General features: G+C 32.7%; 1 protein-coding gene across 1 annotated transcript in view; it reads left to right on the top strand.

Annotated features, from left to right (window-relative positions):
- The window catches only part of LOC134718302 (ankyrin repeat and SAM domain-containing protein 6-like), a 41383-nt gene extending 16876 nt beyond the window's left edge, over positions 1–24507 (top strand). Inside the window, exons 2-6 of the mRNA XM_063580797.1 lie at positions 16869–16892; positions 17616–17734; positions 22639–22740; positions 23539–23640; positions 24376–24507. Coding sequence (XP_063436867.1) covers positions 16869–16892; positions 17616–17734; positions 22639–22740; positions 23539–23640; positions 24376–24507 — 479 coding nt within the window. The remainder of the gene's footprint in view (positions 1–16868; positions 16893–17615; positions 17735–22638; positions 22741–23538; positions 23641–24375) is intronic.
- Positions 24508–25317: the final 810 nt, after the last annotated feature.

Raw genomic sequence — 25317 nt, 5'->3', positions numbered from 1 at the left:
TTTAAGAATTTGGGGCCAAACAGGGATATGTTCCTTTCGTCGTAACCACAATCCTCTTTTATTTCATGAATGTGACGTACCGAATTAGACTATTTACCGGATTATTTATCACATAAGCAACACGACGGGTGCTATATGTGGAGCAGGATCCGATTAACCCTTCCGGAGCACCTGAGATCACCCCTAATTTTTGGTTCGGTTCGTGTTTTTTTTTTTTTAGTTTTGTATGTTGTGTCATGTATACTATTGTTTGTCGGTTTGTCTTTTTCATTTTTAGCCATGGCGTTGTCAGTTTGTTTCAGATTTATGAGTTTGACTGTCCCTTTGGTATTTTTCGTCCCTCTTTTAAGGTTCAAAGGATCCAAAATTAATCTTAGTTTGATTTTAACAAAAAATGAATATATGGGGTTCTTTGAAATGCTGAATCTAACCATGATTTTATATTTTTGATTTTTAGGCCCCGTTATCAAATTGGTCCACATTGAGGTCGAAAGGGTCCAAAATTAAACTAGGTTTGATTTCATCATAAATTGAATTCTTTGGATTCTTTGATATGCTGAATCTAACCATGTTTTTAGTTTTTGGATTTTGGACCATAATAGGTAAATTAAGAAAAAATGTTCTTACACCGCGTTCATTCTGTGTCAGAAACCTTTGCTGTGTCAAACATTTAATCACAATCTAAATTCAGAGCTGTGTCAAGCTTGTATGTTGTGTCCATACTTGCCCCAACTTTTCAGGGTTCGACTTCTGCGGTCTTGATATATCTCATTTTCACAAGATTTTCAGTTGCTCCCTTTCGCGTATCAGGGGAGTGAGGTTTCATCACTATTTACTACATAAATAAATATATTGGATAACACTACCAACCCTCTTTGGTCGCAACACCTTCTACCGCTTGTATCACTCATCTGAGTTTTATTTCAATTAATTTTGTCGCGGAAATTAGCAACTAATGTAGCGTCAGTCAAAACGAGAAAAACAAAATGACAAATACAAACCCAAACCTTAAAAATAAGATGACAAATAGGACGAAGCTCCAAAAAGATGAGCAATTCCAGATTCTACCAAGACACCAACCCGTGCGATTTTATGAATATCATGTTAGGGAATGTGAATCTACGAAAAACAGAGACAGTACACAGCACTTCCAATAACGATCGATCAGACTGAGAGATGACACCTAATATATTTGTAGGGGTACCGATTTTATATCACGAGCTTATTTTAAAATATAGAAAAAAACATGCCTCTTTTATAATGGTTTGGGGAGAGGCAGGACTGATGAATTACTACAAAACTATTAACAAAAAAAACAAATATGACAGACATGAACCAACGACAACCACTAAACGACCAGCTACTGACTTGGGACAGGCACATTACAAATTTGGCGAGCGGGGTTAGAAATTAGTTGAAAAGGGCTTAACTCATCAGATCGATACAAAGCACACAAACTTTTAACACTTATGTATATACATACCGGACTTGACAGCGTATTTACACATCCCTCACAACAACAAAAACACATTGTACAGATCTGAGAGTATTCTCATTTATTGACAGCTAGCTAAAAGCCTATAACAACTAATAAAAAATCATATACATGTATCGAAGACAATATGTGACATTCTTGTTCCTAGTGAGTCTTTGTGAAATGATGTCCCTTCTCTTGGACTCTTTCTTGGTTTGTCTATCATTCATGGGTTAAGGCAGGGTTGCCCACCTAATCCTTACAGTGGCGGGTTGGATTTGGCCATTTTGACAATATCCAAGACACAGAATAATTAGTTATCAAAGGTACCAGGATTATAATTTAGTACGCCAGACGCGCGTTTCGTCTATATCATGTCTGTATTGTATAAACTCTGTCATGTCTGTATTGTATAAACTCTGTCATGTCTGTATTGAATAAACTCTGTCATGTCTGTATTGTATAAACTATGTCATGTCTGTATTGCATAAACTCTGTCATGTCTGTATTGTATAAACTCTGTCATGTCTGTATTGAATAAACTCTGTCATGTCTGTATTGAATTAAGCAAATCATATGATGACCTCGCCGAATTTGTTGAAAATAGTTCGATGAGAATTAATCTGTACAAATAATTCCCTGTATAACGTACAGTCAGGGGTACTACTTGTACAGGTACTTTTTATTTACTTGAAGAAGTAAACAAAAATATACTTATATAAGTAAATTTGTAGGATACTTATACAAGTGAATTTTATTTACTTGTATAGGTAAACAAAAGGTTGACTTAGTTATGTCCCTAAGACATTCAGATTCATCGTAAACAGACTTCTTAAAAGCCCAATATTTCAGAAGGTAGAAACCTGGATCCTTCATACTTTGTACTTTGGATATAGATGTCTTATGTTATGAAGTTTCAGTCTGTCATATGTCCTAATGTTTTCCTTGACCTCATTTTCATGTTTCAGTGACTTCTTGAAAAAAAAATTAAAGATTTTTTTAATTTATCTCTTAGTATGAGTAATTGGATAACTATATTTGGTATGTGCATACCTTGCAGGATCCTAGTGCCCGTCAGACAGTTTTCTATTCATGGATCAGTGAACATGCACGGTTACATTTGTTTGGGGAAAGTCCATATGCAAGTTTTTAACTTCTCTGTAACCTATGTACTTCATGGTTTTATGATAATACACTATCTATCATATCTCAAATACTGTAAGCAATAGGTCTACTATATTTATGCTCTTGTTGGTATGTGCATCCGTCTGTCCTACATATGACCGTGCGTCCCAAAGTTGGTATCCGTTCTCTAACTTTAGTTTGACTCAACCAAATGTTATGAAACTTATACACAATGCTTATTTCCACAAAGGACCGATCAAATTTGACTGTTGGTGCTTCACTTAAACCGTTCTAGAATTATGCCCCTTTACAAATGGTAAAGGTGCTGACATTTTCGTTTCCGTTCTCTGACTTAAGTTAGCCTCAACCAAATTTTGATAGTGACCTTTAAATAAACCGTTGTTCAGTTATGTCCCTTTATAACTTACTTTATATGATATGCAAGCGGGGGCAACTTCTGTGTCCCATGGAAACATTCCCAATTTATTGTATATGGAATCTTTATAAGATGTACATGTCCAACTGGCAGCTGTCACCCGCGACGTTGACCTCATTTTCATGGTTCAGTCAGTCAAGGAGATAACTCAATAAACATGTATAATCTACCATTTGACATATAATCATGATAGTGACCACTTAGTGATGACATGTTGAGACTATTACACTAACGGGACTGTAAACCGTTACACCAATCAGTGTAATAAATTTACATCACAGCCGTTAGAACGAGATTTTACCTGTGCTATTTATCGATACGCCATATTGTTTTGACAGTGACATCGTGCCTTGATCTTATAATTTCGGTAATTTGTTTTTTTATTTTATAGTTGTTAGAAATGATAATCCTTAATAATAACATGATAACTATAATGATAAAAGATATCTTGATCTTTGACAGTTGTTTTTAATCACCAAATCCGGCCTTAAATGTAAAAATAACTTATAAAGATTGAAATATTCAGGATGAAAATAGCGTGGGGACGATGTGGAAAAAGGAATATGATTCAGTAAATATCTTATAACTTTTGATTGGAAAAAGATACGCAAGTTCGGTTTGTTGTAAAGTCGTATTTATAGGTTATAGTTTGGATTTGCCTGTTTTTGGTTTTCACTTTTTAGAGTGAAAAGTGGAAAACAATCTCTTTCTCATTACAACCGGAACTCACTTTCAAGGCTGAAATAAATTATACTATTCCTCTAAAACTGCCTAATCCTTTGTATGTGTGCAATATTTTATTACAATCATATTTAATTTAGCTTAGTAATAGTCTTCAGGTGGCATTAGCATATGACTTTGTAAAAAAATATGTACACTAGCTTGTTCAAAAGTAGGCCCGACCGTGCACCGCCATATTGAAATGTTGGTGTAAAAACGAAGTTCACAAAAATTCAAAACAATGTGGCTATGTTTTCATGAGACCCGGGTAGCGTTTGTTATATAAATTAATTACGAACTGAAATTGTCAACATTGTTTTTATTGCACATTTATTGTTTTTATCAGAATTATTGATGATCTTTTAACCTTTGACACGTTGTTTTCTTAGCGATCAAGTAAAGTGTCGGCTTTTCGACTATATCTGGTTTATTTTTAACACTTATAAGTTATATATTGACTATCTATTGATAATTTCCGTAAACAATATCTTTTTTCGCACAGAAATTAATTGATTTAATACTTATTCTTTATTTTAAATCGACCAATATTAACAGTTCTATTGTTTACATGTAGCGGTTGCTAATTTACTACGTGACACGATACGCTGTCAATCAAAACAAACAATCTATAATCCCGCTATCGGGGCATTGAAATCTCAACAGATCGATCAGTTTCCAGTCCCGTTAGTATAATAGTCCAATGACATGTAATTGATTTGACACTTCGTGCTGCAATTTGTAAGTGAAACCTAAAAACTAATGCAACCCTCCTTTTCCTACTGATAAATTCTGAGTTTTCATCTATTAAATCTCATTTTTGTTCTGTAGTCTCTTCCTGTCCATTTCGACTAACAAATTTTAAAGTTAAAACTGATGCAGACTTAAGGAAACCAATTGTAAATATCCGTCAATTGGTGGATTATACCTCAATTGAGGTATAATCCACATTTTTTAAAACACAGAAGAGGAAGTCAGAAGCAATTACATGTCACTTATGCAGCCTTCACGATTAACTTTTAGAGTCCACAAGCCCGAAGCTCAATTTAATTTTTTTTTAGTTGGATTCTGTTGGCTTGAAGAGAAGAATTTTACAAACCGTATTTGGCACAACTTTTTGGAATTTTGGGTCCTCAATGCTCTTTAACTTTGTATGTATTTGGCTTTTTAACTATTTTGATATGAGCGTCACTGATGAGTCTTATGAAGACGAAACGCGCGTCTGGCGTATGAAATTATAATCCTGGTACTTTTGATAACTACTTACAAGTCTGAAAGCAATTTCAATTACCAGCCAATGCCGTAGGACTTGTGGTTAAGCGTGAAGACTGCTAATGAGTACTCATCAAAGCTTAAGATGGTATATACATGTATATGAAAAAAGATGCTCGAATATCTCTTTAAAAATTTTTTATGATAAAAACTGCATTATACATGTACCTCAATTGGTCTATCGCACTATATGTCAAATGGTGGAATTGAGGTATATAGTCCTTCCTCTCATAAATTTGTAATCATATATCCAAAGAAGGTTGCAATACAATATTACATGTAACATGATTAAAGGATTTGATTAAGTATACGGAAACCAAGAATACATACGAAAGAATGGACGGACAGACAGACGGATAGACAATGATCATGATGATAGAGAGTTAAATAACTATTTACCACTCCTTCGTAGATCATGAAGATTTGAGCTATCAACCAATGTAGTATTCTTATAACATGATTATATTATTTTGAGTTCATATGTACAAAAAAGACAAAGCGTAAGTTTGCATATTATATACATGATATATACAATTACAGCTTTGCATCAAGGGGTTTGATCATACAAATTGAGTCAATGCATAATTTGCATGCGATGTAGTACAGGTCCATATTCCGTTCATATGCAAGTTGTTCACCTATAATATATGGCCCGAGAACACAATTATCTCGTATTGCATTTCTTTTAGACAATAAATTCAAATTAAAAAAATTGCACCTGTTCTATCTCAAAAATATTTTTACTGTGTAGTGTACTACTATTGGGACAAATAATGTGAAAATTATAGAAACTTCTTCCAGCTCTAACTCAAAATATTGACAATTTTGTGTTGAGGGCATCCGATACAGTTTCAAGGGAATTAACTCTTGGCGCGACGTTTCGCGTTTGAATTCCCGAAAAACATCACTTTTTGCGGGACTTAATGAGTGTAATTTTCCGTAATAAGAAACGGTTTGTGGATTTTTCGATGCTCAAATTTCTGTTTCTCCCGCATGCTAACTTCAACACCATTAATATTAGTGCATTTTATTCTACTAGGATAACAGTCTAATAAAATCATAAGAAATAAAACACATTTACTGTTACTGTGAGATCTTCAACAAATTATCGTATAATTAGTAATCTCAAGATGACTGACCCTTTTGGTGTTACTAATATAATGCATGTCAATTATCATTTTTAATATAAGGAAGGCGCTACCTTAAATTCCAGCTTTATACCAAGACTATGTCTAATATATTGATTGATTGTTGGTTTCTTAATTAACGTCCAGTGACAAACATTTCATGCATGTTCAGGACGTATGTCCTACATATGATATAGTTTTTGTCTAAAATAAAATAATAACTTTAGAAGAAAAATGTTTATGGAAAGATCTTTGCACTTTAAAAGGCTGGAGGGGTATGATATTGTTCTAGTCCAAACGTCTTGGAAGGCTATTATATTTTTTTTCTTTCATGCGTCGCAGGGAGGCGGGTTGTCAAAGCGAAACATTAATATACCCTTCCTTACTGTCATAATTATTTCAATGATATAGTCCGGCTCTGATTTTTTGTTACTTTTTTACTGCACAGAAAACCAACAATGATCATTTAAAACTAATACCGAAAATTTAGGTACACGAAGAAGGAATTTTTCTAACTGAACAATTTTATTCAATTAATTTATGTTTATAGATAAATAATAGTAAAAATTTACACACTTCTTAGTTATATGAATCTGAAGATCTGTATACTTTTTTGTGATGATTCAAATTTTATTTTAGAGTTATTAAGTTTATGAAAAAAGAGGGGGTTTTCACATGTCACGCCATATGGATCTCAGAAACTATCGATAATTATTGCATTCAATTTCACAGACTTGTTAGTTAAATTATTCTTAAGATCTGTTTACTTTTTCGTGATGATTCTTTAATTCATTTTTGAGTTTTTGAATTTTTATTGAGCTTCAATTTGGTATCATAGAAAACATGTTGTGATATACAAACTCCCAAGACATGCAAGAATAAGGAATGAGTCAGGATATGCTTCCTGTACAAGCCCCGTGTTATTTTAAAAATATGTATTATGTATTTTTTTCATGAGACGACGGGCGTATCATGCTGTTTAGTTTGTTCTTTAAGTTTTTACAAAGATATTAGAGAAATTATGGTATGACAGCAAATAGAATGCAATTTCCAATATAATTAATATTTCCAAATGGCATATATATCTCTTTTAACATGCACTGATTTTCGAACGTGTCAATACGATATCAGTTTTAAAGAAATTTGGCAAGAATTGTACACTTAAAAAATCTAATTAACCATAACATGCATAAGGACAGAAAGGACAAACAAAGGAATGAAGGTGCGATATTTTATGTACCCCGCAATGCGTCGCTCTTTGGTGAAAAGAAAAAAATATATATATAGTTATTTACCAATGAAATTACGCATAGGCTATATGTCCAGTCCTTTCGCTTTAATTTCAATCGTTTTTGCCAATGAATAATTTCAAGAGTATGGTATAGATTCTCTCTCTCTGGACAAAAGCATCCATTAGCATATTGAAGTTTCTCCTTTATAAGATTTTGTTTTTGTTTTCTGACAACATAAAAAAGAAGATGTGGTATAATTGCAATTGCCAATGAGACAACTCTCCACAAAAGACAAACATGACACAGAAATTAACAACTATAGGTCACCGTACCGTACGGTCTTCAACAATGAGCAAAGCCCATACTGCATTGTCAACTATAAGAACTGTGTGAACATTGAAACTGTTAAGGAGCCTTCCAATTTTATTCAATTGTAATTATTGACCCGAATAAAAATTTAATTTTATGAATAAATGTGAAATTCTAAATAGTGATTTAACGTGAATAGAGGGATTTAAAGGAGTATTATAATGAAACATCAGCCAACCAAACAAAACAAAACAAAACAAAAAACAACATCTAAAGGTCAACATATAGCAATGATATAGTATAAATTAATACATAAGTTAATACACGAGTGTGTACAGTACATGAACCTGTATGTCAAGTTCTGAATTGCAGAGTCTTTAATTTTAAAAGCCGTAAAAATTATCCACAGTCCGTAATCATTTTTCTTGAGATGTTTCTCACTTAGACCACAAACAAAGAGATGTATTTATGATTCACATGATTTTATTTCCGAAAAACAATGTAACCAATTTTTAGTTAGCTCTTCACAAGCAATATTTATATGTATATGAAAAATGTCGCCGGTAATTTGCAGCGATTACGTCGAAAAAGTCTGCCAGCGACGTCTTGCACTTTAGCGTTAACGTTGGAGTTACAAAGGGGGAACGCAATTATTAGGATAAATCGCGTTTATTATAGAATCCAGCACAGTGACATATATTTTTTATTTGATATTTGGAGAAAGCATGACAAAATGCAGTTTATGCAGAAAAATTATAAAAATGACATTTTCAGAAACAGTTTATTTCTATATTTTTTGGATTACAAAAATACCACTTTAAGCATCTGGTCCGCAATTTAAAGCACAGCTTGAAAAAGTGTATAGTCATTCGTGTAGGGATTTATTTTTTTCCTTATCATTTTGCTTATTGTCACTTATCACAGCTTCAAATTGAACCCTATCTTAATAATTTACGACAAAAAATATTTGCTCCAAAATTTTTATAACACTGCCTAACTTTTTTGAAAAAGTGCACAAATCCCCCAATTTCAGCCTCAATTTTCTTGAAAACGAGCATGGTGACCTTTGTTTTATCTTGTGTTTTATTTTATAACTCGCCAAGGCCTACAACATGTTTCAATACTATAAAAATGACATCGAGAAACTGTATCGGATTCCCTTAATGCCTTACATCCTTAAGGGGGTCTAAAATTAAGTTTGACAGCTTCAGACATACTAATTTTTGACCTTTTTTAACTATACCAGATCACTACTTAACATAAAGATTCAGCACCCAAATTTTGTTATCATGTAATGTCATCCCCTTACTTAATATTTCATGCATAAAATATCAAGAAATAAATCAGGAAAGGGTATGAAAAAATTTGGCAAGTTATACACTGTTCACACTAGGGACTATATTTGTGGACAACGAAAATCAAAGGACGATAACTGTGTCCTCTGACCTAATAGGATAGTAGGACTAGACCAATTTTAATAAAACTTTGCATGACTTAAGCTTACGGAATTATAAGATAGTTGGCCAAATTTCATGGCCATAGGATATATATTATAGATCTATGGCCATTTTAATATTGAAATTTGGATGTTTAATTTTGACGTTTAAATCAAATAATTTCAACTGTCATTACTGTCAAGATTTGGGCTTAGAAAATTAAAATATTGCAAAAGTGAAAAAAAATAGCTTTTTAAATGCTCCTATATATAATATATTAAGTATTTAAAACAACTTAACACTCATCTGATTTATCAGATCTATTACAATTATCTAAAAGTCAAATTTATATATGAACCTGTGCCTAAAAATAGAGATTTTCAAATTAAGGGAAGCCTTACATAAACATGCAATTTTTTCACCCAATTTCAAGTTTTTGAAGTTATTTTACCATAAATTATTCTTCAATATATATTAAATGTACTTTAAATGTAAAGAAAAGTTACAAAAAGCATACCACATGAGAATAAAATGGTCTTTGGCCATGTGAGATTGAAAATCATTTAGAGTCGATTTAGGCCGTAGCACATATTTACATATAAAAATGCATACAGAAGCTTTGAGAAGTGGAAATTTGTTACTTTTTGTCCATTTCTATGCTAAGACGTTATAATACAAGAAGTCTTATTGCAAAAAAACTCATGCATTCAACTTTTTTTGCAGACAGCATGGTCTGATGCACAGTTTTTTCACTTTTCAAGGAAAACTTGCATGCAGTTTTAGCCTCAATTGGCATACATTTGAGGCACTAACTATTCTAAAGAAGACAATGACGGTCGCATATGAAATGAATAAGGTGTACTGATCCTTGTAAAGTGCTTTTTAGCTCACCTGGCCCAAAGGACCAAGTGAGCTTTTCTCATCACTTTGCGTCTGGCGTCCGTCGTGGTCAGTCGTCGTTAATTTTTACAAAAATCTTCTCCTCTGAAACTGCTGGGCCAAATTAAACCAAAGTTGTCCACAATCATCATTGGGGTATCTAGTTTAAAAAAAAAATGTGTCCGGTAACCCGGCAAACCAACCAAGATGGCCACCATGGCTTAAAATATATCATAGGGGTAAAATGTAGATTTTGGCTTTTACATGTATCTCTGAAACAAAGAATTTAGAGCAAATCTAACATGTAAAATTGTTTATCAGGTTAAGATCTATCTGTCCTGAAATTTATCGGACAACCCGTTGTTGGGTTGCTGCCCCTGAATTGGTAATTTTAAGGAAATTTTGCCGTTTTTGGTTATTATCTTGAATATTATTATACATGTAGATAGAGATAAACTGTAAACAGCAATTATAATGTTCAGCAAAGTAAGATCTACAAAAAAGTCAACATGACCAAAATGGTCAGTTGACCCTTACAGAGTTATTGCATTTTATACAGTCCAGAGCTCAGACATAAACAAGTCGATTTTTATACGACCGCAAAAATTTTAATTTTTGGTCGTATATTGGTATCACGTTGGCGTCGTTGTCGTTGTCGTCGTCGTCGTCGTCCGAATTATTTTTGGTTTTCACACTATAACTTTAGTTTAAGTAAATAGAAATCTAAAATTTAAACACAATGTTTATGACCATAAAAGGAAGGTTGGGATTGATTTTGTAAGTTTTGGTCTCAACAGTTTAGAAATAAGGGGCCAAAAAGGGCCCAAATAAGCATTTTCATGGTTTTCGCACTATAACTTAAGTTTAAGTAAATAGAAATCTATGAAAATTTTACACAAGGTTTATGACCACAAAAGGCAGGTTGGGATTGATTTTGGGAGTTTTGGTTCTAACTGTTTAGGAATTAGGGGCCAAAAAAGGGTCCAAATAAGCATTATTCTTAGTTTTTGCACAATAACTTTAGTATAAGTTAATAGAAATCAATGAAATTTAAACACAAGGTTTATGAACACAAAAGGAAGGTTGGGATGGATTTTGGGAGTTGAGCATCCCAATAGTTTAGGAAAAAGGGGCCCAAATAAGCATTTTTCTTGGTTTTCGCACCATAACTTTAGTATAACATGTATAAGTAAATAGAAATCTATGAAATTTAAACACAAGGTTTATGACCATAAAAGGAATGTTGGAATTGATTTTGGGAGTTTTGGTCCCAACAGTTTGGGAATAAGGGGCCCAAAGGGTCCAAAATTTAATTTGTTTGATTTCATCAAAAATTGAATAATTGGGTTTCTTTGATATGCTGAATCTAACTGTGTATGTAGATTCTTAATGTTTGGCCCCGTTTTCAAATTGGTCTACATTAAGGTCCAAAGGGTCCAAAATTAAACTTAGTTTGATTTTAACAAAAATTGAATCCTTGGGGTTCTTTGATATGCTGAATCTAAAAATGTATTTAGATTTTTGATTATTAACCCATTTTTCAAGTTAATCCAAATCAGGGTCCAAAATTAAACTTTGTTTGATTTCATCAAAAATTGAATAATTGGGGTTCTTTGATATGCCAAATCTAACTGTGTATGTAGATTCTAAATTTTTGGTCCCGTTTTCAAATTGGTCTACATTAAGGTCCAAAGGTTCAAAATTAAACTAAGTTTGATTTTAACAAAAATTAAATTATAGGACTTCTTTGATATGCTGAATCTAAGCATGTACTTAGATTTTTGATTATGGGCCTAGTTTTCAAGTTGGTCCAAATCAGGATTCAAAATTATTATATTAAGTATTGTGCAATAGCAAGAAATTTTCAATTGCACAGTATTCAGCATTCAGCAATAGCAAGACATCTTCAATTGTACAGTATTGTGCAACAGCAAGACATTTTCAATTGCACAGTATTGTGCAATAGCAAGTATTTTCAAATTGTCTGTGCGTCCCAAAGGTGGTATCCATTCTCTAACTTTAGTTTGCCTCAACCAAATGTTATGAAACTTATACACAATGCTTAAATTTCCACAAAGCACAGATCAAGTTTGAATTTTGGTGCTTCACTTAAACCGTTCTAGAGTTATGCCCCTTTAAAAATGATAAAGCCTTTAAGGTGTTGAATTTTTCGTTCCCGTTCTCTGACTTAAGTTAGCCTCAACCAAATTTTGATAGTGACCTTTACTGTTCTTCAGTTATGACCCTTTATAACTTTATATGATATGCAAGCGGGGGCAACTTCTGTGTCCCATGGAAACATTCCCAATTTATTTGTATATGGAATCATTATAAGATGTACATATCCAACTGGCAGCTGTCACCCGACGTTGACCTCATTTTCATGGTTCAGTCAGTCAAGGATATAACTTTATAGAGTTATTACAGAAAAAATAACATACATTTGTTATTGTGGACTAAAAAATCAAAGAACTGTGATAACATATGTATGTTACATGTTTCAAAGGAACAATATACATCATTAGTTTTGTTTAAATGTGTAGTTCTATTGATATTACTATTGTCTTTATGTATACTCAACTATAGAAAGATATAACAGTTCATAGTTTCCGATCATGCATAGTACACCTATGTTATTACAGAAAAAGTACATGTATGTCTGTAATAACTAAAGGGTGTTATTACAGCTTATCTTCATCACTCCAAAGCATTTGCTCAGACATATACATGCTTAATTACAATGTATTTTAATTTATTGTAAGAAATATGATCAGAGCATGTAATGAGGTTCTGCGCAAGCTTCCCAGTAATTCCCAAGTTTCTCATATATAGTAAGTTACATGCCTTAAATAACTAAGCCTTGTTATAACAGCTAAGTTTATCCCTTAAAAGCCTCGTCTCATTGATTTACCATGGTTAATGAAAAATGTATTAATTTGATTGAAAAATTCATGGCTATGCATTTAGTTTCCGCGCACAGTTTCAAGCGTTCCCTGGAGGCCACTGAAAATTAAAATAGTTATGATTTATTTTACAAATAACAAACATATTTGCCTTTACTTTGCTGAACTTGTAATCATTATTGTTTAGCCTTTAGGGGCCAGATCAAGTGTGCCTCTGGGTGCGGAATTTTCTCGCTGTGTTGATGACCCATTGTTGGCCTTTGGCTGTCTCTGCTCTCTGGTTTGGTTGTTGTCTCTTTGACACATTCCTTGTTTCCATTCTCTATTCTGTTTAATCCGTTTACATGTTTTAAATTTTAAAACTTTTTTTCAGATTCTGATTGACTGGTGGCAGAAGGGGTATGAATATAAAGTGGCATTAAGGCCTTGCAGATAGACTTAACAATAACATGCTGAAGTTGCAATAACAGTTTGACGAAGACCCACATGTAATCCCATATTGACGGTTGTAGAACTCGTACCAACAGATTTCACTTTGGGTATTTGATTGTATTGTAATAAGTAAGGGACTTTACTTTAACACGTTTCTTTAAAATCACATAATCTTCAGTTTGCATGCTCAGATTGAAAAAAGTATTGCTTACGAGCTTCACTGTTCTCTTTTCTTTCTCGCCTTGTAAAAGTAGTTAAACAGGCTTTTTTCCATTGTTATGCATTGTACCTGTGCAATAATTTCACGACTTGAAACTTGAACATGTTGAAATTTCGTATGAAATTATACGAAGTATGAAAATTTTGTAATCTCTTTAAAACATATATAATGTCATTCCAAAAACATTTCTGCCTCGAAAAACACAAAAACTGGCACAGAAACACTATATATGTACTGGAGTCTGGATGTGTAAACTTTTTATCAGGATCTGAACATCATCACTGATCATAATATTCAGTATGCTAAAAATAAGTGTTATTAAAGCCATGAAAGCTCAGACGGCAAATAGCTTAACATATTTTGTATAGTTTCATCACTCGATGCATAACATTGAGAATGGAAATTGGGAATGTGTCAAAGAGACAACAACCCGACTATAGAACAGACAACAGCAGAGTCCGTCATAGGTACTTTTATCGTTCAGCTGCTGACCTGTGCAATTTATTAAAAATTATTTGTGTAAAATAACATAAAAAAATCGGCCTTATTTTATATACAAAAATAGAAATTTTTATATCCAATGCATAAAAGAAATATAGTAGGTTTAGGTGTAAAGGTGCAATTTTCACAAAACATATCAAATTTCCCACCTTGTCGAACATAAACATGGATAACATCATTAATGATTTTATTAAGATTGACAAATGTTCGAGTACGAGTCCGTTAAAAATTTAAAAAATCTAATATCTCCATTTGAAAAAAAAATCTTAGCAAAGACGAAAACCATATGAAACAACAGTTGTTTTCCACTACCGTCAGAGCAAAGGGAACAGTTTGAAAGTGCCAAATAATGAAATATGTCAAAAATCAATACTTTTTTGTAAACACTGTCATGTATGTAAATACTTTATAATGGAAACCCGAACTTCTGAGGGATGTTTATATACAAAAATAAGGAGATGGGGTATGATTGCCAAATGGGACAACTATCCACTTAAGCACAAATAAAGTGGATATAAGTAATGATAGGCAACTGTAACGCCTTCAACAATGAGAAAACCCCATACCGTATAGTCGGCTATTAATGGCCACGATTGATGATTATACGCTATTGTCTCTTAAAGACAAATATATAAACACATTTTGTCCTCGATTTAAATTACTTTTTAAACATAAAAGTAGGTGCAATATATATTTTTAAACTCAAAAAGTTTAGTGACCCCATCAGATACTTGACAAACTCTTAGTTTTCGTCTTTTGTATGAACACAAAATTCATGGATGACACATTTCTCTTTAACTATGTATACGAAAGTTTCTGCACGCATGATTATTAGCATCGGCTGTAATTGACGGCTAACTTTACACTTGTATCATATGTTTGTCTGATGTATAATTGTGTTTTTCACTGTGTTTCGTTGCTGTCTGGTGGACAAATACATGAATTCTGCATGTCATCATCAAACACATGAATAGCTTTATATCTGGTAAATCAAACACTTTTTCTTCGCATAGAAAGAACTCTTCATTAATCTGAGCATGGAACGAACACTTTATATCACGAACTATAAATGTGGATACAAAAAATGAAAAACTAAGCTAAATTGTTAATCCCGCATTGCACGACAAAATGTGTTGTATTTAAGTAAGTAGCACGTGTTCTTGGTTGATTCTAAACACGTAGTAGTCCATAATGCATTGTTGCTCATTTAGTGGATTGGTAAAAAAAACAGGTAACAATAAATTGCGTCACACGTAAATAAACAATTACACGTGCGAGGAACATAAGTATCCTAATTCATGCATTTCCATATAGGTAGTGTTCCTGACCTGAGTAATGATAACATCAAAATTTCTTTTTGACCTTTTTTTTTAAGTCATGTGTGTTATGAAGGTAGATGCATACCTGTCAACCTGTGACGATGAAAATGCAGGTTATGACCTGCATTGTAGAATCAAATCTCAGGTCATAACGCGTACAAACTTTTTCGAGCTAAATTTCAGTATTTATGGTACATTTTCTTATAATGTATATCAAAAATACCAAAACATCAATGCATGTTCACTTGGTTAATTCATTTCAAATCCTATTAATTATTATTTCATTGCACTTTTAAAGATTTTTCTAATTTGTGTAACACAGTCTTACATTCTTTACGTTTTGTTATAATTAGCAGGGATCTGTATACTTTGAAATTACTTTTAAGATGTATTATTTAAATGTTTGAGACACTGGCTCTGTCAATGACTACTTAGCAAGGAAATTAGACTATGATAAAATATAGTAATACAGTTAAAGGAAGTGTAAATCATAATGTAAAATATAATTTACATTTTTTTTTTTAATTGTATAAAAAATAATGAAAAGTTATTTTTCAATATGTATTTGAATTTTATATTTTCATGGTTTAATCTTTTTCACCCATAAAACGTAAATATAAGGAATAATTTTGAATGGTGACAAATAAGGGGAAGTAACTGTCTAGTAGAAATATGTTTGTTTACACACTGATAATGCAATTTATTTACGACCTAAAGCTAAGGTAATTGGTATTAATTAACAGTGTGTTTGACACCAAAGCTGTCAAGTGAAGCCATGCACTTAATGGGTCACTTTAATTTGACAGTTTAAATAGCTAGATGATCTTCCTGTTCATGGAAGAATTACGATTTTGCCGGTATTTCAAAGAAATATTACTTATGTCATGAAATCAATCTCAAGGCTAAGAAATACAGGTGAAATCGGGTCATTTTCGGAATTCCCGGTTATTTCAATGACCCAGCGGGTGTTCCGGGTGATTCCCCAGAATTGTGAAAATCTCGGGTCACACCCGCAGAAAACGGGTCACTTGACAGGTATGGTAGATGTCACAGTTGTTATGTGGTAATTCATTTTTGCTGTGTGTGTTAATGTTTATTTTTTTACATGATCCTGTTTGTGTTTCAGATTTTCATTATTAATTAAAAATGTACTTTCAATAAATTTTAGGGAGGAAGCTTGATGGTTCGTGGCATTCCCTCTTAATTAGTAAATAATCTATTATAAATATTCAATCAGAATCCAAATTCTGAGCTGTTTTAAGCTTAAATGTTGTGTCCATACTTTTTTAACTGTTCAGGGTTCGACCTATGCAGGAAAATCCAGTTTGCTGTCACTTGACAGCCTCTTGTTCTTATTGTTGAGGGCCCTACCGTTGCCTATAATTGCTTACATCCACTTCATTTGAACTTAAGTGGATAGTTGTCTCATTGGTAATCATATCTCCTTATTTTTATAAATATACAATGATTTCATTTTCTTTTACAGGATATAATGGCAAGTTGGGATGGGGTAAGTTTTTCTTCTCAAAAGTCAGTGTCATGTGACCTATGATATGTGACATATGTTATCTATAAACTGTACATAAAGATACAGGTGTGTTGGTAATCTCAGAGTCAGTCAGTGTCAGGTGTATTCTCAGGGGGAAAACAGGAGAAATCAAAATGACTATGTACAGTGAACAGAATTTCAATATACAAAATTCCAAGAGACAAAAAAAAAGAAACGTTAGATATTGTAGGACATTCACAACTCTTTAAGTCGAAGAGAATCCGACAACGCCATGGAAAAAAAAATGAAAAACAATCAAAATTCAACGGTCTACATTAGTCATTTCAGGGCCATTTATAGCTGACTATGCCATATGGGCTTTGATCATTGTTGAAGGCTGTACAGTGACCTATAGTTGTTATTTTCTGTGTCATTTTGTCTATTTTGTAGAATTGTCTCATTGGCATTCATACCACGTCTTCTTTTTATATTCAAAACATTACATAGAAAACTAAAGACTGAGCAACACAAACCTCAACAAAAACTTAGACTGATCTCAAAACTGATGCATAATACAATTGTCTACAGACTTTTCTAAAAAAAAAACTCTTAAATTATACACAACAATTTCACTCCTTCTTGGTAATCACTGTATTTGGTATAAGCTGTTGAAACTGTAAAAATGTAGCTTGTTAAATTCAATTATTACATTTATGATACATTCATGACATTTGTTTGTTCTAGAGGAAAATGTAAAAGATTTGTTTTGCTTACAGAAACTTCTTACAGCTGCAGCGAAGGGGAATATAAAAGAGGTAGAATTATGTGTAAAGAATGGAGCTAACTTGGAATGTAGAGGAGGTGTAAGTAAAGTAAAATGTTTAACACAATTCACAGATATTTATTATATAGTACACATGCTGAATGACAGCCCAGGCTTGTAAAATTGCTCTCGGGCCTGTAAACATCATATCTACAGGCCAACAGAATCTAACAAAATATTTTCAAAAATTGATCTCTAGGCCTGTTGATTTAACAGTTCATTGCGAAGACTATATAATAGTACACATAATGTGGATCAGTTAAACACTGCCCTTGTTAGTGTTCAGTGATTCAGTGTACATTATATTTATTGCAAATACTCTTGTCTTCAAAATATTAAGAAACATAGTATTATGAGATATTGTGATTTACTTCATTACACTGATGAGTACCACTCCAGTTTGTATGTCATAAAGTTTGCTGTCTGATACTTCATAACTGCATACAACTGAAATATTGTGATTTACTTCATTACACTGATGAATACCACTCCAATTTGTATGTCAAAGGGTTGCTGTCTGATACTTCCTTACTGTTTACAACTGAAATATTGTGATTTACTTCATTACACTGATGAATACCACTGCAGTTTGTATGTCAAAGGGTTGCTGTCTGATACTTCCTTACTGTTTACAACTGAAATATTGTGATTTACTTCATTACACTGATGAATACCACTCCAGTTTGTATGTCAAAGGGTTGCTGTATGAAACTTCCTTACTGTTTACAACTGAAATATTGAGATTTATTTTATTATACTTTATGACACTTAAGATACACTTTCATGGTATTCTACAAAAAAATACATAAATATTGCATCATCATGACACAAGACATGACACATGATCATACAACAATGATTTACCACTTCTGTACTGAACATGACATGTGACACCTGATTATACAACATTCATTTACCACTCCAGAACTGAACATGACATGTGACACCTGATTATACAACGTTCATTTACCACTCTTGTACTGAATATGACATGTGACACCTGATTATACAACATGCATTTACCACTCCTGTACTGAACATGACATGTGACACCACATCATACAACATTCATTTACCACTCCTGTACTGAACATGACATGTGACACCTGATCATACAACATGCCTTTACTACTCCTGTACTGAACACGACATGTGACACCTGATCATACAACATGTGACATAGCAATGACACTCTTATAGTCAACACCAACATGTGACATAGCAATGACACTCTTATAGTCAACACCAACATGTGACATAGCAATGACACTCTTTACCTCAACACCAACATGTGACATACCAATGACACTACCTCAACACCAACATTTGACATAGCAATGACACTCTTATAATCAAAACTAACTTTTGACATAGCAATGACACTCTGATAGTCAACACCAACATGTGACATAGCAATGACACTCTTATAGTCAACACCAACATGTGACATAGCAATGACACTGTTTACCTCAACACCAACATGTGACATACCAATGACACTCTTTACCTCAACACCAACATGTGACATACCAATGACACTCTACCTCAACACCAACATGTGACATAGCAATGACACTATAATAGTCAAAACCAACATGTGACATATCAATGACACTCTGATAGTAAACACCAACATTTGACATAGCAATGACACTCTGATAGTAAACACCAACATGTGACATAGCAATGACACTCTTTACCTCAACACCAACATGTGACATACCAATGACACTCTACCTAAACACCAACATTTGACATAGCAATGACACTCTACCTCAACACCAACATGTGACATAGCAATGACACTCTTATAGTCAACAATAACATGTGACATAGCAATGACACTCTTATAGTCAACAATAACATGTGACATAGCAATGACACTCTTATAGTCAACACCAAAATTTGACATAGCAATGACACTATGATAGTAAACACCAACATGTGACATAGCAATATGACACTCTTATAGTCAACACCAACATGTCACTTAGCAATGACACTCTTATACTCAATACTTACATGTGACATAGCAATGGCACTCTTATAGTCAACACCAACATGTGACATAGCAATGACACTCTTTACCTCACCACCAACATGTGACATAGCAATGGCACTCTACCTCAACACCAACATTTGACATAGCATTGACACTATTATAGTCAAAACTAACTTTTGACATAGCAATGACACTCTTATAGTCAACACCAACATGTGACATAGCAATGACACTCTTATAGTCAACACCAACATGTCACTTAGCAATGACACTCTTATAGTCAACACTAACATGTGACATAGCAGTAACACTCTTATAGTCAACACCAACATTCGACTTAACAATGACACTCTTATACTCAACACCAACATGTGACATAGCAATGACACTCTTATACTCAACACCAACATGTGACATAGCAATGACACTCTTATACTCAACACCAACATGTGACATAGCAATGACACTCTTATACTCAACACCAACATGTGACATATCACTGACACCCTTTACCTCAACACCAACATGTGACATAGCAATGACACTCTTATACTCAACGCCAACATGTCACTAAGCAATGACACTCTTATACTCAACACCAACATGTGATATAGCAATGACACTCTTATGTTCAACACCAACATGTGACATAGCAATAACACTATTATAGTCAACACCAACATGTGACATAAAAATAACACTCGTATAGTCAACACCAACATGTGACATAGCAGTGACACTCTTGTATTCAACACCAACATGTGACATGGCAATGCCACTCTTCTAGTCAACACCAACATGTGACAAAGCAATGACAATCTTATAGTCAACACCAACATGTGACATAACAATGACACTCTTATGCTCAACAACAACATGTGACATAGCAATAACACTCTTATAGTCAACACCAACATGTGACATAACAATGACACTCTTATTCTCAACAACAACATGTGACATAGCAATAACACTCTTATAGTCAACACCAACATGTGACATAACAATGACACTCTTTACCTCAACACCAACATGTGACATAGCAATAACACTCTTATAGTCAACACCAACATGTGACATAGCAATGACACTCTTATACTCAATACCAACATGTGACATAGCAGTGACACTCTTGTATTCAACACCAACATGTGACATGGCAATGACACTCTCATAGTCAACACCAACATGTGACAAAGCAATGACACTCTTATAGTCAACACCAACATGTGACATAACAATGACACTCTTTACCTCAACACCAACATGTGACGTAGCAATGACACTCTTATACTCAACAACAACATGTGACATAACAATGACACTCTTATACTCAACACCAACATGTGACATAGCAATGACATTATTACACTCATCACAAACAAGTTACAGATCACACTTATAGGCAATGCAAACTTGAAAAAAATAAACATGGCTTATTTACTTATACTCACCGCACACATACACCATTGGTATGTTACCCTTATACTCTCTACAAACATACACCATTGCTACATTACCCTTATACTCATCACAAACATACACCATTGCTATATTACCCTTATACTCACCACAAACATACACCATTGCTATATTACCCTTATACTCACCACAAACATACACCATTGCTATATTACTCTTATACTCACCACAACTCTTATACTCACCACAAACATACACCATTGCTATATTACCCTTATACTCACCACAAACATACACCATTGCTATATTACCCTTATACTCACCACAAACATACACCATTGTTATATTACCCTTATACACATCACAAACATACACCATTGCTCTATTACCCTTATACTCACCACAAACATACACCATTGCTATATTACCCTTATACTCAACACAAACATACGCCATTGCTAAATACCCTTATACTCACCACAAACATACACCATTGCTATATTACCCTTATACTCACCACAAACATACACCATTGCTATATTACCCCAATACTCACCACAAACATACACCATTGCTATATTACCCTTATACTCACCACAAACATACACCATTGCTATATTACCCTTATACTCACCACAAACATACACCATTGCTATATTACCCTTATACTCACCACAAACATACACCATTGCTATATTACCCTTATACACAACAACTCATATGATATGAAGCAGCTGGTAAACACCCAACATTTTACACGGTAATACCACTAAACAATTTCTAAGCTTTGATCATTATTTTGAATCGACACAAAATACTGTTAATCAGACATATTTGTTAGAATTATATAAAGTGGGGTCTCATTTTATTCGTAACACAGAACTGAATCAGATAGTTAAGGTTTTATTTTGTTTCTTGATGAAAAATTATTTTTGTAAACATATGATTTTATTGAGAAGTTGATGAGAACGAGTTGTGTTAACTTCTTAAGTTAGATAATGTTAATTCTACAGATCTAATGTAAAATGTCTTTTAAAAATAACAAATACTTGACAGAATTATATAAAGTGGGGTCTCATTTTTCTTGTTTATTCGTACTGAATCAGAAAATATTACTCGTTTTAATGTTTCTTAATATTTTTTTTTTTTAACTTTGATCATTCTACGTAATCACTGTTAATCAGACAGATTTAATGGACAACAACTATTTATTAGAATTATATAAAGTGGGGTCTCATTTTAATTGTCTTGTCCAGCTGAGTCCATTGATATAAATATTGTTTATGTTTCTAGAAAAAAGTTTTTTTTTAACCTGACATTTCTGATGGAAGTTCTGACATCTCACAATAAAACATGTTGTTTATTTGTTGTTTATGTAGAATATAAATAAAAGTGTGACTGGTCATTTTATTCAGTTTTGACCACTGATTCATGTGATATATATTTTGTTTATATTTATTACACAACATTGTCCAGTTTATGACACAAGTTTTGATGTCTGTTATATGTTGATATTACAGTTTGGACAGACACCATTAATGTTGGCGGCTCGGGGAGGACACCTGGAGGTGGTTACTTACCTGGTCACTCAGGGCAGTCAGTTAGAGGCTACATCCCCCGTGGTAATGATAGATATAATCACCTTAATCTGACCAAACATCACTTTATACAGAATCTACACAAAATCATGTTGTTAATCAGACAGGTTTAATGGACAACAAATATTTGTTAGAATTATATAAAGTGGGGTCTGAGTCTCATTTTATTCGTAACACAGAACTGAATCAGATAGTAAAGGTTTTATTTTGATACTTGATGAAAAATTATTTTGTAAACATCTGATTTTAATGAGAAGTTAAAGAGAAAAAGTTGTGTTAACTTCTTTAGTTAGATAATGTTAATTCTACAGATCTAATGTAAAACATCTTTTTAAAATAACAAATATTTGACAGAATTATATAAAGTGGGGTCTTATTTTTCTTGTCTCTTCGTACTTAATCAGAAAATATTACTCGTTTTAATGTTTCTTGAATTTTTTTTTTTTTTTTAACTTTGATCATTCTACATAATCATTGTTAATCAGACAGATTTAATGGGCAACAAATATTTGATAGAATTATATAAAGTGGGGTCTCATTTTAATTGTCTTGTCCAGCTGAGTCCATTGAGATAAATATTGTTTATGTTTCTAGAAAAAAAAGTTATTTTTAACCTGACATTTCTGATGGAAGTTCTGACATCTCACAATAAAACATGTTGTTTATTTGTTGTTTATGTAGAATAGAAATAAAAGTGTGACTGGTCATTTTATTCAGTTTTGACCACTGATTCAAGTGATATATATTTTGTTTATATTTATTACACAACATTGTCCAGTTTATGACACAAGTTTTGATGTCTGTTATATGTTGATATTACAGAGTGGATGGACACCATTAATGTTGGCGGCTATGTACGGACACCTGGAGGTGGTGACTTACCTGGTCACTCACGGCAGTCAGTTAGACGCTACATCCACCTTGGTAATGATAGATATAATCATCTTACTCTGAACAAACATCACTTTATACAGAATCTACACAAAATCATGTTGTTAATCAGACAAGTTTAATGGACAACAAATATTTGTTAGAATTATATACAGTGGGGTCTCATTTTATTCGTAACACAGAACTGAATCAGATAGTTTAGGTTTTATTTTGTTTCTTGACAAAAAATTATTTTGTAAACATCTGATTTTAATGAGAAGTTAAAGAGAACAAGTTGTGTAAACATCTTTAGTCAGATGATGTTAATTCTACAGATTTAATGTAAAACATCTTTTAAAAATAAGAAATACTTGACAGAATTATATAAAGTGGGGTCTTATTTTTCTCGTCTCTTCGTACTGAATCAGAAAATATAACTCGTTTTAATGTTTCTTGAAAAAAAGTTTTTTTTTTCAACTTTGATCATTCTACTAAATCAACATAAAATCATGTTGTTTGACTTATATAAAGTGAAGGTTGCTATTATTTGACTTGTTACACTTATATAATTAAGAGTTTACTATTTTTTACCTGTTTTGTTTCACTGAATTAGAAATATATGCATTGAATTTATATATCTTAATCTACCATTTAATAGTTTATACACTAATATAATTGGATATTTTCTTACGCAATGTTATATTTCTTACATTTGGTAAATTGTTTGACTCCTCTCATGATTTTGTTATCACACACCATTAACATGTTCATATTTTTATATTGTTATAGGATGGACAAACAGCTTTACATCTTGCTTCTGGGAAGGGACAGATTGATGTAACAAAATGTTTAATAGATCAAGGATGCAGTCCTTGGGTGAAAACATTGAAGGTAACATTCAGTTTTATTCTTATTAGATAGATAGATATTTTATTCTCTAAAAACTAAATACAAGTCAACAGAGAAAGTACAATTACAATATAAATACAAATACAATAGTCATGATAGTTGAGGGTAAACAACTGCAGATAAAATATAATAAAGTACAACTTTTAAGTTTATGATGAAATACCTGTATAATAAACAGGTTAAACTAAATATGAAGAAATCAGTCTGTGCGTTACTTTTACATGGAGGGACTAACCTTTTTATTCATACACTTAATGAATGAACACAGTTTTCTTAAGGAGGCTCACAAGTATAAGATTTTCAGAAAAAAATTAAACAATAATTTTTCATTACAAATATCATTTATTACCTTAAGTAGTTATTACTTTATCATTATGGTACAAGAATCATTCCAAAAAATCAATTCTTGTTGGCCTCAGATGAAATGTAGATATCATTGAAAAAGCTCCAAATTATCTCCCTTTGGTGCAAAAATGCCATTTTTTGGCATTAAAATAGAAATATCTTAAATTTACTCATTGGTGACCTATATTTTTTATTGTTGTTTTCGAAAAAGCTGTACATAAACTAAATAACTGTAAAATTTAAGCGATTTCTGTAATTTAGTTCCTTTTTTATTTCGATATAACAACTATTTCCCCTATTAGGTCAACAGAAAAATGGACATTAACAAAAATGTATACTTCTTTTGAAGGCAGATTGTGAGCGTAAATGAACGTTGACCCCATTTTTTTAAAATTAAAACAATGATTTAGACCCGCAAGCCCCCTTAAAACTGAATATTTTTTGTCGAGCCTGCGACTTTAATCTCAGAAAGCTCGG

Source organism: Mytilus trossulus, chromosome 5 (genome assembly GCF_036588685.1).
Source record: "Mytilus trossulus isolate FHL-02 chromosome 5, PNRI_Mtr1.1.1.hap1, whole genome shotgun sequence".
In the NCBI taxonomy this organism is placed as follows: Eukaryota; Metazoa; Mollusca; class Bivalvia; order Mytilida; family Mytilidae; genus Mytilus; species Mytilus trossulus.
This window is presented reverse-complemented; position numbering and strand designations above follow the sequence as displayed.